Raw genomic sequence first — 16,685 nt, 5'->3', positions numbered from 1 at the left:
GCGACGATCACTCGAGCCCAAAGGCGTGCAAGTGGTGTCTCTAGCACGGACACGGTCGGCGTCTTTCGACGGCGCAGATGGACCGGAGCCCTGCGACTGAAAAATCGCCATCATCTCCTGCCGAAAGGAATCCCATTCCGCAGGAGTGGAATGCTTGTTGGGACAAGCAACCCGCCGACGGGCGGAGTCCTCAGACAAGGAAGGCGACCAGTGACGGCGCTTCCTTGAGTGCCACGAAGAGGCAGAGGAATGGCAGGACCTACTCTGGGACCAAGACCCCCCCCAGACCGACGACGATGCAGAGAGTCGCCCCTCGAATCGTCAGTCGAAAGGCCAGTGGACCTCAACTTCTGGGGCTTAGCCACCTTACCTACAGAAAGCTTCTTCTTACGCTCTAGCAAGGCCTTCTAAGTAAGCGACTGGCAGTCCACACAGTCATCCGTGTCGTGGTCCCCACCGAGGTACCAGAGGCAAGCGACGTGCAAATCCGTCAACGACATCTTGGAACCGCATTCCAGACACTTCTTAAAACCCGGCCACGGGGTAGAAGACGAGGACATCATGGATATCACAAACTAACAGGTTCGAGGAACCGAAAGAACAGAACTCAGAAGAGTCGAGGCGCGTCGAGATCTCCGAAAAAAACACGTTCGCGGAAAAAACGGAACTGAGGCTAAGGGCGTCATGCGTCCTACTTATAACATCCAGTTACGTCGGCTCGACGGAGGCCCTCGAGGACAGCGTATCGACGCAGACGCCAAAAGATTTTCCGTAGCAGCACAGCTGTGGTGATTACTGTCAGATATGGAATAAGTCGGAGGACCCAATCCCCTTGAAACAACAGTTCTTACTTACCTTGAGTGTGTGTTGTGCCATTCTGAAAAGTATATATATGATTGTTTTACTCACCTGTTGATTGGTTATGCTTCTTCCCCAAAAGTAATGCTGTTGGCTTTACTTAACTATTTTTTTCAGAATACAAGTGTGTACGTTCACCAACTGGGTTTTGCTTTCCCTAGCCTGTTTTATACAATTTCTAAAACAGTCTTCGGGTTATAGCTACCTTTTAAGTTGATGGTAGCTCCTTTATAATGTATATGGGTCTTACTAACCTTGGATAGCTGTGTGCCATCCTAAAATAAGTTGCTTACCTCAATCTGTGCTCCACTGATCTGAAAAGCAACTAATAGTATATTACAACATTAGTGTTCACCTGCCTAGAATAACTGTGTGCCATTCTTAAAAAGTGTTCTGTAGTTTTTGCTGACCTTGGTCTGCCTGGTGTATCCTAAATTAGTGTAAAGAGCTATTGCTTATCTTAGTCTGTGTTCCACTGATCTGAAAAGCAACTGTAATTGAATATTACACCAAAAGTTCTTATCGCCTGGTATAACTGGGCTATCCTGAATGTAGCTAAAGGTATATACTGTTCCTTGAATCTGTGTTCCACTATTCAGAAAAGTATCCTGGTATCATGGGCTGTTGATTATGCGATTCCTTAACTGAGTGTCGCTGAATAACTGACAGGGTCTACTACCCTTGACCTACTGTAAAGTAATCTAAAAGTAACTTGTGGTTTACTCCCCATGAATAGGTGTGGCCTATTAAATGTGTATAAGGTCTGACTTCCCTAGAATTACTGTTAGGTATTCTGAATTAGGTGTATGCTTTGGTCTGTGCACCCTCAAGCATTGATTGTGCTGTGTTTTTATAATGTGTTTATGACTATGACCATTACTTACCCCAAGACTTTATTTGGCCTACTTGTATTTATAATAAACCTTTATTTTATATAATACTCCTGGTTGTGTGTGTTTCTATTGAATCCTTGGTATACTACACGTTCTGTGTACTTTCCTAAAGCCCTCTCTCCCCCTCTCTCCCTACTAAGCCTGGCTGCTCTGTCTACGCTACCATACCATATGCTACCCTAGTCTCGGGAGGATAGCTCAGCGGCAAAGTGGTCGCCTTGGAAGGAAGATGACACGGAGCAACACAGGTTTGATCCCCCGGGTCCGCTCTTAGAAACCTCTGGGTATTAAGCGCGTTATAAATAACCGATCATATCATACTCAGGTGGTACAGCCCTGTACTAAATCAGAGTCCTGTACTGTCTCAGCTAAATGGTTTTACTAAGCCCTTAGATGGACTTCAGAAAAACTGTCCTAACATTCCTACATTTATAGATTCTAGTGTTGTCACTTAAATCTGGTTTTAACTGTCGAAAAAGTAAAGCGTTGGTACTCAATAGCAAGAGTACCCCATGATGAATGAACATATGTCAAGTAGTGTATGTGTGGTAGTTTTACTTACCTGTGATTTTCATTCAAAGAATTTGTTCAAGGCCAAATAAATATTACTGTATTTTTATACTTTGGCTAACTTATAAGCCAGCTCCGTCTGATCTTTACTGAACCCTTCACCACCTTCACACAATGAAAGGTTTAGGTCCCACTACCTTGATAGAGTTTGGCTAGACAGTAGTGCCTTATCCCCCTCACCAGAATAGGATGGCCTTTCAGAATCAGCCCACAGAGTGGATTCTGAATATCCACCTCAACAGCAATGTTTAACAGACAGATAATTGTTGTTCTCCTTCAGTCCTTTTAGATAATGCTTTCAGTTAAATATCCACACAGAATAAAGTTTAACAGCTCTTTCGTGCCACTAATTTGGGAGATAAACAGATTAGGCCCCCACATGCAAAAATACAAACATAACTTCCACCACTTCATGTAGACATATTAAATACTTAAAACAATACTGAAAATATTTAGTCTCATACCTTTCATTGTTACATTAACACCAGATGCTAAAAATAGACCTCCAAACCGGTTGTTGAAAATCTGATTGCCTTCGAGGGTTGCTGTTGCATGATTTGTTATTTCAATACCTTCAAATAACCCAAAAAATATACTTTAATATACACAAACGCAACCAATAACATGTTAATACTTTCAGGTAACCAAATAACTCACTTGCAAATTGCATAAATAATGTGCCCTGCCGGGGGTTAGTCACAATATGCATGCCCATTATGGCTGCATTTTTATGATCTCTGAACTGCTGCACTTCAGGGGTTTAACATACACATGAGGCTCCAGCTCACTCATCAGTCCCCCATTTGGCCAAAGCGTCTTGCTGTGTCTGTGTGAAACAATCAATCATCAGGAAGCCCCTCAACATTTTGCAGGGACAGACTTTTTCTGTTATGCCTCTGCTTTGCTTGAGTATAACTTTGTTCCTTCTAGCCATGCCATAGGCAACATGAACACTATGGTGCTAGCTGATTTTTCATGGTTAAAGAGTTCCAAACCAGTAGTAAACCATTTCCTGACACCCGTGAGAAATCTGAGGGTATTCTCCCAGGTATACCTCGGGAAACCCTTATTCAGGTGGCCAGGGGAGGGCTAGCGCTCTCAGATCCCAACCCTGGGGTGGACGGACGGGGAGGATCACCTGGATGGGGGAACCCGAGGTTATGCTCGGGAGACTGCCCCAGGTGATACACAGTATCATGCCGAAGAAAGGGACGAGGAAGACTAGCTTCCTGAAGCGTTCATAGGTTGTTTCAACTCAACCTCCCTTTAACCTAAAAGCTCTCCTTTACTTAGATCCAACAACCCCCTCTGTGCATCATCCATCCTCTAAGGTCCTAAACCCTTTTACATCCAAAATACGTAATTCTCAGAATCCTTGTCTCCATTCAAATACTCCACCCACCTCCCCCATCTGTCTTCTTTCCATTCTTCTGATTGTCATTTTCCACATTCCCAACTTGATCAGATAAAACACTAGGATTCCCACAATCCTCTTGGTTCATAATACGACCCCAGCTATTCCTGCTTACCCTGCAAACCCCACCAATCCCATCCCTATGATTGTCATCTTTTGAAACCCCAATTTCCCATGACAGAATACTACTGGTCCCACGATCCCCTATGTTCCGTTTTGCATCCCGGTCATTCTCATCCATTTCGCAAACCTTCCCCATCCTACCCGTAGGACACTCGAAACCTCAAACGCCCTCCTTTTCCAATACAAAAAAGGTTTTGTTACTGTGATAGACAACGACTTAAATAAACTTGTTTACTTGACATGTCCCAACCCGAGGGTCAGGCAATTGACAAACCATACACACTCAACGCCCCTTTCTTTTCCCCACAGGGATAAAAGGTGGAGCAGCAGAGTGCACTACAAGCAAAGTGAGAAAGGCGAACACGGCAGACAACACTTTGAGACGGCTCACACGTGGCAGTTCAAGAGAAGGAGAAAGGCGACGGGAAGCGAGAGAGTGGCGAGGAGAGAAGTGCCTTTGCCCTTTTCAAATAAGGCCCACAGAACCTTTGTGGAGGAAAGTGTAAAACTGCAAAAAATAGAACAAATGTTTTCGACAGATGTTAGCGGTACACAGGGAAAGCTTATGCCAATAAGCAGGATTGAGGGAAGCTCCCGCGGTACTGGCCTGGACTCCAGAGAAGCCAAAAGCCAAGCTGTTCATCACAACTGGTGAGTCGAGGAGAGAACCGATGAGAACAGGACTGTTTTGAGTGACAATCGCAAGCGTGGCTAAGCTTCGAACCAAAGCGATTGAACTGTAAAAGGGGAGACTAGCGGCAGAGGGAAACCGACACCACGTGGATGCCAACTTAACAGACTCTGGTCGAGATCCATATTGAGAAACTATAGAAACCAGAAGGCCATAGGAAGGCCGCCAAAGGAACTCAAAGTGGTCATACAAGAGGGTCAAGTAAAAGCCCAGTATATTCGAAAGACCTTCATCCGTAAATTGGCTAAAAGTAAGGTCAGTGAATCACGCATGGTAAATTAAACCAAGGAACCTGAATCCCATGAACATTCGAACTAATGTAGAAAGCCATCATGAACACGGAAGAAGGAGGCAAAGAACAGAGAAGGATCCAAGTCCGGATGAGGGAGATCCGGGGTGAAACTAAACTCAAACACTAGCAGTCGAGAGGTCAGAGCCCAACCGAGGGAGATCTAGGGGTGAAGTCATCATTTAAGGGCTGAAAGTCGAGAGCTCTGAGCCTGAACGAGGGAGATCCAAGGAGTTAAGCTATCTGCCAAAGTGTATTGAGAAAGGGTCAGCCCGGAAGAGGGGGACCCAGGGGTGAAGCCATCACCCATCTGAAACTTTGGATTACAATTACAAGGGTCAGCCGAGAAGAGGGGGACCCAGGGGTGAAGCCATCACCCAGCAAATATTGGGAGAAAACTCATTTGTTAAAGGAACTTTTGTTTTTGTTGTTTGAAAACATCAGGCCCCAAAGGCAAGAGACTTTCAGAGGAAATGAAACTTGGCTATCAACTGCCCCAATTACAGAAAGCTCTAAGGTTAAAGGTGAACTGTCATCTTGTGGTAGACAAACCTGAGAGTGTGTCCATACAACTGTCATTGAGACTGTAGTCTTGTGCTGGGAAGGCCCGAGAGTACTGTACTCCAAGCTCCAATCTTATCCCATGTCCAAAACATGGGGAAGGGAGACCCAGGCTAGCGCCTCCTGATTTATCATTTGAGAACATTTCTTTCTTTCTTGAAACTTAACCTTAAACCCTTTATATTTAGCGTAAGGAATTGGCAATAGGTTTTCTTAGTATAGGCCCTTTTATTTGACTGGACAACACTAGGACTACCTTATTTTCATTTGATGGTCGACACCTGTCCCCATCTTAGATTTAGGTTTAATTAGGCGTTTTTCCAACCCACATGTAAACTTTTATTGTTCAATAAACACCCTTGAACTGTGATCACTTGTGTTGGTCTTACTTGTGTCACCATGAGTTTCTCACACACCCTATATATGTTGGCCTGATAAGGCTGCTAAGATCATCATGACCGACTCATTAGCTCCCATATTCTGGTAAACGTTGGTGCCCCAATTATCTTTGAGGGTATAGGCAGGGTATGCAAGATCAGGGTTCCCCACTACACCGTGTGATTTTCAGGTGTCGGGCGTACCTTACAATTCGGCTTGTTTCAGAGTCCCCTCAGGTCCTGTGCGGTCAAAAGAGTGTTAGATAAGATTTTCATATTTATGATACATCTTCCTGACCTGTGTCAACTCCAGAACATTTTGCTTTGCTAGGTAACTATTTTACCTTGTCCCTAGGTGAAGGGGAATCTTTTTCCCCTCTCACCCAGTCTGTTACTCTTTATGGGTGACCTTTTTATGTCTCTCCATAGTGTATGGTTGAAGTTCTAGTTTCCTACAACATTTGGGCTTAGGCTGGGTTGCCCTTATGGGTGCCCATGTTAATTCCTCTTTCATGTACTTGGGTGAACTACAGTTCCCAAGTAGTAAAGGGGGATATTCATCCCCCTTTACATTTTCTATAGCAAGCCAGCACACCCCAATTTATGTGGAGTGCTGGGGGATGACATGCATTACTTACCGTAATAGCATTTCTGATGATTGTATCTGCTTAGATTCACATGCTGTGCATATGGTCCGACATCCAGTGGTAACCGCAGAGTATTGCATCTCGTCTTTCGGGGGACCAAAAGGGGACGTCGGCATAGGCGTGTCTCTAACACTATCCCTATCGTGACGTGTAGTGTACCCAAAATGCCTCACGCACCAAGGTCCCTCCGATTGTATTTTTTCTGCCATGATGGAGCCCAAGGCTATAGTGAGTGAGTACATAAAGGGAGAGAAAGTAGTAAGACATCTATGTTCCTTCCACCCCGAGCGGGGAGGTAGGGAGGGCGCATGTGAATCTAAGCAGATACAATCATCAGAAATGCTATTACGGTAAGTAATGCATGTCTTCTGATGCTTGTAAATCTGCTTAGAATCGCATGCTGTGCATAGACTAGAGAGCAGTATCCTGAGTTGGAGGTGGCTTGTGAGAAGGAACAGTAGAGAAAAGAGGTCTTAGTACTGCTTGTCCCACCTGAGAATCAGACCTAGAATGAGTGTCTAGGCAATAGTGTTTTGTAAAGGTGTGTAGAGAACTGCAGGTTGCCGCTTTGCAAATGGACTCAAGGGGAACATTTGCAATGAATGTTATGGATGCCCCAGTGCCCTGAGTAGAATGTGCTCTAGGCTTGAAGGGCAGTTCTCTCTTAGCAAGAGTGTAACATAGTGTGATGCATTTGACAATCCACCTTGAGATAGCTGATTTAGAGACAGGATCCCCTTCTCTACCAGCTGCCACTGAAACGAAAAATTGGTTGGTCTTCCTCAGTGGTTTAGTTCTTTTCAAGTAGAACATGCCTGCCCTGCACACATCTAGTGTGTGTAGGCTTCTTTCGGCCATGCTATTGGGATTCTGGAAAAAGGTAGGTAGTTCAATCGACTGGTTCACATGGAACTTTGAGATGAATTTAGGCGCAAATCTGGGGTGAGTGCGCAGAACCACCTTATCCCTGTGGACTGTAACAAAGGGGTCCAGAACAGAAAGTGCCTGTAGTTCACTAACCCTTCTAATAGAAGTGATAGCCACTAGAAAGGCTGTTTTATAGGTCAGGTCTTCCAGACTTGCCTTATGCATAGGCTCAAAGGGAGCTCCCATGAGCCTGGTTAAAACCACATTTAGGTCCCATCCAGGAGCTGGGTGAGAAATGGGAGGTTAAATCCTCTTAACCCCTTCCATAAAGGCTTTAATCACCGGTATCTTCCACCACAACACTTTTTGTTGTGATGTGGTGTAGGCTGACAGGGCAGCCAGTTGACCCTTTAGGGAACTGAAGACTAACCGTGTTCAACAGATGGGTTAGGTACAGCACAATGTGTGTGGGTGAGCAATCAATGGGATCGACACCCTTGGAATTGCACCAGATGACAAACCGTTTCCATTTGCTGGCATAGCAATAACGTGTGTTTGGGTTCCTAGCTTCCCAGAGTATGCCCATGCACCTCTGAGGGAGCTGTAGGTGTCCAAACTCTTTGACCTCAGGAGCCAAGCTGCTAAGTTCAGAGTTTGTGGACATGGGTGTAGGGTCTCCCCCATGTCCTGAGACAACATGTTGTACAGGCAGGGTAGTTTCACTGGTGGGGAGAGGGACATTTCCATCAGATGAGCAAACCAGGGTTGGCGGGCCCACATGGGGGCCACCAGTATCATGGTAACTGGTTCCTGGTGCATCTTGTGCACTATCTTGTTGAGAAGTGGATGTGGTGGGTGCAGGGGGGGGGCGTAGACAAATTTCCCTGACCATGTTATCCAGAGACCGTTCCCCTTAGATCAGTTCTGGGGGTGCCTGGAGGCGTAGTCTAGACATTGGGCGTTGACCTGAGTAGCAAACAGGTCGATATCTAGGAAACCCCATTCTGCAAAGACGGACACAATGTCTCTGTTTAGCCGCCATTCGTATTCTTCAGGCAGAGGGAAATCTCTGCTGAGTAAGTCTGCCAGAAGATTGAGTTCCCCTGTAACATGTTGGGACAACAGAAACATCTTGTGTTTGAGAGCCCATATCCAAATGTTTTGGGACAGCTTGAATAGCCCTGGAGAGTGAGTGCCCCCCCCGTTTGTTCAGGTAATAGATGGCTGTAGTGCTGTCTGTTAGAATCAGCACTGTCTTCCCTTGTAGTTGCACCTGAAAGGCCTCCAAAGCCTTGAACACTGCAAATAGCTCCAGTAAGTTTATATGGTTGGACGCTCCGTGGGGGGACCACACTGTGCGCTGTCTGCTGAAACAGGTGAACCCCCCACCCCGTGAGAGATGCGTCTGTGGTGAGAGTGGCTTCCACTGTAGGGGTGGTGAAGGTCTTCTCCTTCAAGAGGTTTTCTCTTGACCACCACTGCAGAGAGAATGAGGGCTGGCGAGACTACTCTATCTTCCCATTGTCCGCTGGCCTGACACCACTGGCTGTTGAGCCACTCTTGCATGGGACGCATGCGCAGCCGTGCATGGGGAACCAAGTATATGCATGACGCCATAATTCCTAGCAAGAGCATGGCCTTGCTCACCGTCACCTCCCGACTGGCCACATATTGAGGGATCTGAAAAAGCATGTTCTGAACCCTCTCGTTGGAGGGGGAAGACGAGACCGCCTTCTGTCTGAATTAGAGCGTTCCCAGAAATTGTTTTGTTTGACTGGGGACTAGACTGGATTTCTTTTTGTCGATTGAGAAACCCAGACTGAAGAGAAGATCTACTGTTTTTTGGGTGTTCGAAAAACATGTGTTGTATGAGTCCCCTGTGATGAGCCAGTCGTCGAGGTGAGGGTAAACTGGGACTGATAGTCTGCGTAGGTGTGCTGCAGCCACTGTCAGGACCTTGGTAAACACCCTTGGCGCCGAGGCGATGCCAAAGGGGAGTACCTTGAATTGGTAATGCCTGTCCTCTATCATGAACCTTCGATATTTCCTGTGCGCTGGCAACATTGAAATATGAAAGTATGCATCTTTCAGGTCCAATGTTGCCATGTAGTCCCCTTGTTTCAGCAATGGGATCACCTCCTGTAGTGTTACCATGCTAAACCTCTGGGGTTTTATGAACTTGTTCGCTCGGCGCAGGTCTAGAACAGGGTGCATGGTGAGGTCGATTTTGGGTACAAGGAAGTACACTGAATAAATTGCCTTGTTTACCTGAAGAATAGGGACAGCTTCTATGGGGTCCTTTCCCAGCAGTGCTTCCACCTCTTGATTCAGGATCTCCAGATGGTCCGGTGAAAGGCACTGAGCGCGGCGATCTGAATTGTGGCGGTCGGGCGAATTCCACGCAGTACCCGTGGGCGACCGTCTTTATAACCCACTGGTCTGAAGTTATCCCCTCCCATGCCATGAGAAAAGATGTTAATCGCCCCCCGACCGGGGTGACATGGGAGGGGACCTGGATCTGGTGGTCATTTCTGACCAGAGGCTGTGGCTCCTCTGGGATTGGGGCCTCTATCTCTGCCTTTGCTGCGTTTCTGACCTTTTGCAGGATAGTATGCGGGGCTTCCGGAAGTTTGTCCTGTGTTGAAGTTCCCCGTGCCATAGTTGTTTTGACCAGCACGGGCTTGCCCTCGAAAGGACCGCCGAGAGTTATTACCTCTCTGGGGGGAAGGTTTCTGTGTGATCTGTTGCAGAGACTTAAGAGTCTCATGCTCTTTCTTAGCTGTGTCCAATGCCTCATCCACCGCTTTCCCGAAGAGGTTAGATTCATCAATGGGCTTATTGATGAGGGAGGCTTGTATTTCCGGTTTAAAACCTGAAGTATGCAGCCAAGCGGGTCTTTTAAATAGGGTCCCTAGGGCAAGAGACATGCCTTCTGTTTCCGCAGTGTCCAGGGTGTTTTTGATCACATGCTGGTTAACTTGTCTTCCCTCGATTACAATGGATTGCTTGGATTTGGCGGGTTCAGGAACCTCTTGGAGGCCTTCCTGAAGCAGGTTCCACTGAGCGTCAGCATAGCTTGCCAATAATGTGGTATTATTAGCAATACGCATAGTGTATGCGGCAGCCGAAGTAACTCCTTTGCCTAGAGCATACAGTCTTTTGGATTCCTTGTCCGGAGGGCTTTCCCCCGTGGCAAGGGGTACTCCTGCCCTTTTCCGGGTGTTAGTACTACCAATGAGTCTGGGATGACGTGCCCTCTAATGTATAGAGGGTCCGAGGGGGAAGGGCAAAATAGTTTTTCCACTCTTGGCTAGATGGAGGCTTCTCCTTATGGATATCCTCTGCAAAATCCTGCTCAGGCACAGCTTCTTGAGTGGAGATTTGAAAGTGTTCCGCTGCTTTTTTCAACATGGAGTTGAAGGCCATTTGGTCATATACAGGTGAGGCCTGGCGAGCCGGAGTGGACGGACGAGAAACTAGGCACAACACATCATTGTCCTGATCTTGCTGTGTCCATGGGTCTGTTCCTTCCTGCTGGGTTTCTTCCCAGTTGTCTGTGGTACCCTGAGGTTCCTCCTCATAGTTCTCCAGAAATTAAGCTTCTTCCCCTTCATTATAAATGTCCCTATATGTGTCCATGTGGACAATGTTTTCCTGCTGGACAGGGACAGAAGACTGATCTTCTTGAAAATGAGACGGAAAATGGAGGCTAGGCTCTACCCGAGACCTTTCAGGGGATGGATTATCAGAAAAACTGATAATCTTCTCTAGCCGATCCATACACCCTTCGAATTTCTCTCTAGTCCATTTAGAGGACCCAGGCGGGCATACGGGTGGAAAAACGTTTTCAGCCCTACGGCGTCGAAAAGAATCTCTTAGGGTGTCGGAAAGAGCCTCTTGATTATCTTCATACGAATCTTAAGAATCGAGATCCAAAACCGCATCTGAAGATTTTTCCGTGGCTTGTCCCATGACTTTAGGCGGAACCAGCATCAGACAGTTGCTCTGATGGTCTATCGGTAGGTGATTTACCTTCTGCGGCGCTAGAAGGCCTAGAGGTTGGTTTCTCAGAGGCCTAGTCGTAGTTTTCGGGCCTACCGCGGCCTTCGGGACCGGGACAGCGTCGGATTTCCGCTTCGACATGTGAAGTTTTTGGAGTAGCGCACTTACTTAATTTAGTTTGCCCAGTCGCAAGACGCTGCTGCGGATACGGGGAAGGCTTTGGATCTGAGCGATCCAAGGAAACCGTCAACATTTTCGGCAGCCCTGTTGGCACTTTCACCTTTTTCAACGAAGACGTCAAACGATGTGGGGGTTGTCTTCTTAGTGTGATGCGTTTGTACGCCCCTGTTGCCAGGTGTTGTCCCTGTAGCGAGACCAGAATCAGGCCTAAAGGGTCGGGGACGGTTGTGGCAGACCTAGAAATGTCCGCCTCGAGGTCTATAACATCCGCAATGGATGTTTGGTCATCCGACGTACCCCCGTCACTCTCAGCGGGTGTGGCGGTGGGGATTCCACCCGCGACATACCGTACGCGGCCCACCGCTTTACACAGCGTTCCTTAAGGGTCTTAGGCCGAAGGAGTTTGCAGGCTGCACACCGCTTTTCGTTGTGCTCTAGGGGGAGACGGGCGTTGCACGTCCTGTGTTCGTCCTTCCAAGGATATCTGACCCTACACTTGGGGCAGAATCTAAAAGGAGTCCTTTGTATAGCTAAAGGAAAGGTGACCAGACCAAAAGGGAAAAGAGGGGAAAGGAGGAAAGACATACCGACAATATGGCCACCCTGATCCCACTCTCCCTACTGTATAGGTCGGCCAGAGGGCCCGACCACGTGGAAAATCTAGCCGCCGGATCTGGGTGCCGAAATCCACAGCCGTAGACTAATCCCCCGCAGTCTTCGTCGAAGATGTTCTTGTGACTGAAATAACTTAATGTGGAATAACTGACAAGTTGGTATAAGAAAATGTCTCAAGAAAGTGCTCTGCTATAGGGCGAACAGTTATCTGGGCGGAAAAAAACAATCTGAGGGACCTCAGAGCGCGAGGTATTTTGGGTACACTACACGTCACGATAGGGATAGTGTTACAGACACGCCAATGCCGACGTCCCCTTTCGGTCCCAGAAAGACAAGATGCAATACTGCGCGGTTACCACTGGATGTCGGACCATATGCACAGCATGTGATTCTAAGCAGATTTACAAGCATCAGAAACAATGTATCCCCTTTCCTACTTACCTGATATGATATGGCATTTGTAACGCGCCTATACACAAGTGTTTCAAGGCGCGAGGAGGCGGGGGCGGGGGGACAAGGGGAGACAGACAACAATCCTACTAGGCCAGGTGTCATTCAGATCGCGCAAGTGCAAGGATAGAGGGAAAGGGAAAAGTGCAGGGGGAAAGGGAGAGGGGAAAGTGCAGTACAGGGTTAGTAGAATACAAGATAAATAATAAGGGCCAGCTGTTGGCAAGTGCAAGGTAAGTGCTGGGAGGAGGGGCTGTAGGGATACAGAGACAGTCCCGCAGTGCAGGAGTGTTAGGGCGAATTCTCTCTTTAGGCTGAATTTCCTAACCTAGTGAGTCCCCCAGCAGCTTTGCTGGATTTCTGGAGTTTGTTTTTTTCTCCTGCCAAGAGTGAGACTCTTCTCCCACACTTGGACATGATTTATGGTGTTCCTTTGACTGTTAAAGTGTTTTATGGGCTATGGGGTCCTTTACTCCATAGGGTCTCGTGTTTTTACTATGTGTGTTACACATCACCCTCCGTGCAGTGACACAGGGGTGTCATAGTGACACCCCACCATAGACTCCATACCCTGGGACTGACTACTGTCTCCCAGGACATGTAAAGTCATCATTGGCTTTACTAGTCCCAAATTATTAACAGAAACCGGTACAAACCATCATATTGTGGACGTACTGGTTGGGGCAATTCGATTGCCCCGGGGTCTGTTAGTCGAGGGGGCACGTCTCCGTCCCCCTTGATCGAGTTTTGGCTGGTGGCAGTGGATACTACTTTTTATATTCGACCGCGAATATATCCCTATGGGATTTTCCCATTGTTCGTGGCTACCAACTTTAATTATTTAATTCTCATAGCCTCGAACATACCGCCGGTTTATTTATTTAATATTAATTCGCCGGTTGGTATTTTTTGCCAGGACTCGATTCTACAATGGCGTTTGTGTTCTCTTCTGTGACTCCAACCCAAGTCGAGCCCTTTGTTCCACTGTTTGGCGGGCTTCTCCACAGAAGCCTCCAAAAGTGGTGCCACTCTGTCTGGGTACCACAGGGGGTTTGGGAGGGGGTTTAGGCACCCTGGACTGAGTTACCTTGGTAACTCAAGCCGCACTCTTGTGCGAATGGCCCAAGTGGTGAGCCGGCCGGCTCACCACTTAGCATGTTTGATTGACAGCTAGGCTGAGTGAATGGGGGTGTGCTGCATAAAAGCAGGGCTTTGGGGACTGGAACTTCAGAAGTCGCCACATGACCTGAGAATCCGACGAGGGAGAAGCTGAGCCAACCTACCATGACGACACCACCGGTGGAGCCCTGCGGAACCGACTCACTGTAACGCTCACCTGATTCCCGCAGAGGCGCCGGTCTTGACTGGGTGAATGCCGTATCTTCAAAGGTGATGTGTAACACACGGTTGGCTCTTTGGGCTGGACCTCAGGGCAGGGTGCCGTAACCAGTTTCTTCACTGGATAAGGGTGCAGGCCTCTTGACCTCAGAGGACTGCTGTCCGTCGTTAACTGCACGAACGGTAAGTTCTGGGCACTTCAAATGTCAAAAGTCTTTTGTAATGATATCTCTTGTTTTGCAGGGTTCTGGCGATGGCGGATGGCGGGCTGATGAGAGTTGAGGATCGAACCCGCGTGAGGAATAGAAGCGCCTGGAAGCACGTAAGTAAGCGCTTGTAGCCTGCTTCACGATGCGCACTAACTGTCCCTTTTATCTTGCAGGTACAAGTTCGGAGCTTTAGAGAAGCTGAAGGGTGCTGGAATACCCACTGGATTCGGCGTGGGAAGGAGTAATGGCACGTGAGTAATAAAGTTGCCCAATGTCTTTAAACGCACCTTCTTTTGTCTTTCAGATGCGGGCTGCAGCGCCGAAGGCCTCCGGAGCGTGCGAAGAGCTGGTAAGCTTTTGTCTTTCAGATGCCGGAATGCAGCGCGAGGCGTTGGTGACAGCCGATGGACCAGGTAAGAGATGCGCTGCCACTGAAGACCGTAGTGCTAACCTGTTCTTTCTTTGTCTTTACAGGTGCTGCTGAAGACTGGATTCCAGGATGGTAAGCCTTTGTTCCCTTAGGCCCAGGATCAGAAGACACGATGAGCGTTCTGCTGCAGAGAATGCAGAATAACGCAAAGCAAGATTCATCCAACGGGTGTGGTTTAAATAGCCTCCTGTAGTGCTTAGGTGTCTCCTTCCACAGCCACGCCTAGGTAAGAAAAGAGTTCCTGCTTTCCAGAAGAGTTCCAGTGTTCTGAACCTAGGGAGTGGCTCCTGCCCCACCCAACAGGAAAAGTAGTCCCAAACAGATAGGGAGTGGCTCCTGCCCCACCCAACAGGAAAAGTAGTCCCAAACAGAAGAGGATCAGGGGTTCAACTGGCAGGTAAGTAAAAAGCATGGTCTGCTGCAGGTAAGTCCACCCAAGCATTATGAGCCCGGCGCTTCCAGCGCTGGGTCTGGGCATCTTTATGAGCCTGGTGCCACTGGTGCCAGGACAGGGTCCAAAAGGTCCCAATTGGGACTGACTGGCACTCGGAACCGGGGTTATGGGTCTGCTTCCAAGGGAGTCGGGCAAGTCCTGATCTTTTGGAAGCAGTGATCATGACACTCACCACTTCCCGACGACAGAGAAGATCTCCCGGCTGGAGAGGCTTCTTCCCCTGACTGGTGGGCACAACCAGTTTACCTTCTTTTCCTCGCATCCCAGGACGTCTTGTGGTCGAATTGCCCGTGCCAAGCACCCCGGCAACCGGATAGCCACTTACCACTGGACCGCAAATAAAAGGACCGCTCCTTTTACCTGAGAACTCCGCGGCTGGTTTCTTCCCTGGCAGTGCAACGGACTCCTGTCTTCCTCCCCGACGAGATCCTCTCTTCCCCCGGACGAAGCACCGACTTGCATCCGCTGCCAGGAAGAACTGCCCCCACTGGAGTATTCTCACCACCTTAAGGTACCGTGTCCGCCAGGCCTCCCTTTCTAAAGATTGCTACAAGGTAATAATAATCCCTTAACCTTCTGGACTGGGCTGGCCGCCTTGACCATCTAAACTGGTCCCTTTTTTTTGATCCAACTCTTTCTGAACCTTTTCAAGACTTTTCTTGACTTCAACCGTGTGACCTTGGACACATTTCGCTTTGATCCTCTTAAAGTGGATCCGGCCTTCTGAACTCTAACTTCACGGTTTTACTTTGTCTTCCTCTCTTGTTGTGTTCTTGTGAAAGTGTTGGGATCTGTTTCAAATTATACTCTGCTTTTCTCTCCCTTTTTAAAACGAATTATTAGAGTGCCATCTGCGTTAAGCGCTCACCGCTGTCTGAAAATAAGTGGGGCTTTACTTAAGACTTGTCTAATATTCTTTTAAGGGAATGTATATCTTTTAGTGACCGTGTTTTTGAACTGCTTAACATTAGTGCCTGTGTGTTTTACTAGATGTGGTTTTAAATAATTATATCTCTTTTACACCAAGCTCTGGTCAGTGTTTACTTGTTCTACTGTGTTCTTTTGACCTACTGTGAATACTCTGTATACTGCCTAACTCTTCTTGAGGGAAGTCTGACTGCTCAGCCACAGCTACCAAGTGAATGTGTGTGGTACAGACTGCTACCAAGTGGGTTTACTGCCAAACACCTGTAGTCTTAAATCTTTTGCAGTGGTCACAGAGGGAACTGCACAGGTTTCTGCCTAACAAGGGGTTGCCAGGGAGGCAGTGCAGGGAAGAGTGGCTGGGCCAAGGACCGAGATCGTTGAGTGGCCCAGTTGCAGATTCAGTGCAGTTTCAGTGATTTCAGCAGGGGAGAGGGGGAGAGAAAGCAGAGGCAAAGAGGAAGGTTTTGAGGTGCTTCTGGAACCGGAGATGGTTCTCCTCAAGTTTCAGGGGGGCAGGAAAGCTGTTCCATAGGGAGGACCCTGCTGCGGAGAGAGATCTACACCCAACTCGTTGCTTGGAGAAGCGGCTGACCCTGAGGTAGTTGGAGGCGGATGAGCGAAGAGCTCGAGAAGGAAGATATTTAGGAAGAGAGAGTTGAAGGTATTTTGGCCCAAGGCCCCAGAAGGCCTTGTGGACAATGCAGAGGGTTTTGAACTTAATACTTGCAGTCACTGGGAGCCAGTGCAGTGATTTCAGTCCTGGAGAGATACGGTCCCTGGGCTTGAGGCC

General features: G+C 47.9%; 1 protein-coding gene across 2 annotated transcripts in view; it reads right to left on the bottom strand.

Annotated features, from left to right (window-relative positions):
• The window catches only part of FBXO11 (F-box protein 11), a 911,561-nt gene that overhangs the window by 137,042 nt on the left and 757,834 nt on the right, over window positions 1-16,685 (bottom strand). For both annotated transcript variants that reach the window (XM_069608416.1, XM_069608415.1), the window contains exon 20: window positions 2,786-2,893. In XM_069608416.1, coding sequence (XP_069464517.1) covers window positions 2,786-2,893 — 108 coding nt within the window. The remainder of the gene's footprint in view (window positions 1-2,785; window positions 2,894-16,685) is intronic.

Source organism: Ambystoma mexicanum, chromosome 4q, assembly GCF_040938575.1.
Source record: "Ambystoma mexicanum isolate Mex_15411 chromosome 4q, UKY_AmexF1_1, whole genome shotgun sequence".
Lineage (NCBI taxonomy): Eukaryota > Metazoa > Chordata > Amphibia > Caudata > Ambystomatidae > Ambystoma > Ambystoma mexicanum.
The sequence above is the reverse complement of the archived record's forward strand: the minus strand, read 5'-3'. Positions and strand labels throughout refer to the sequence as shown.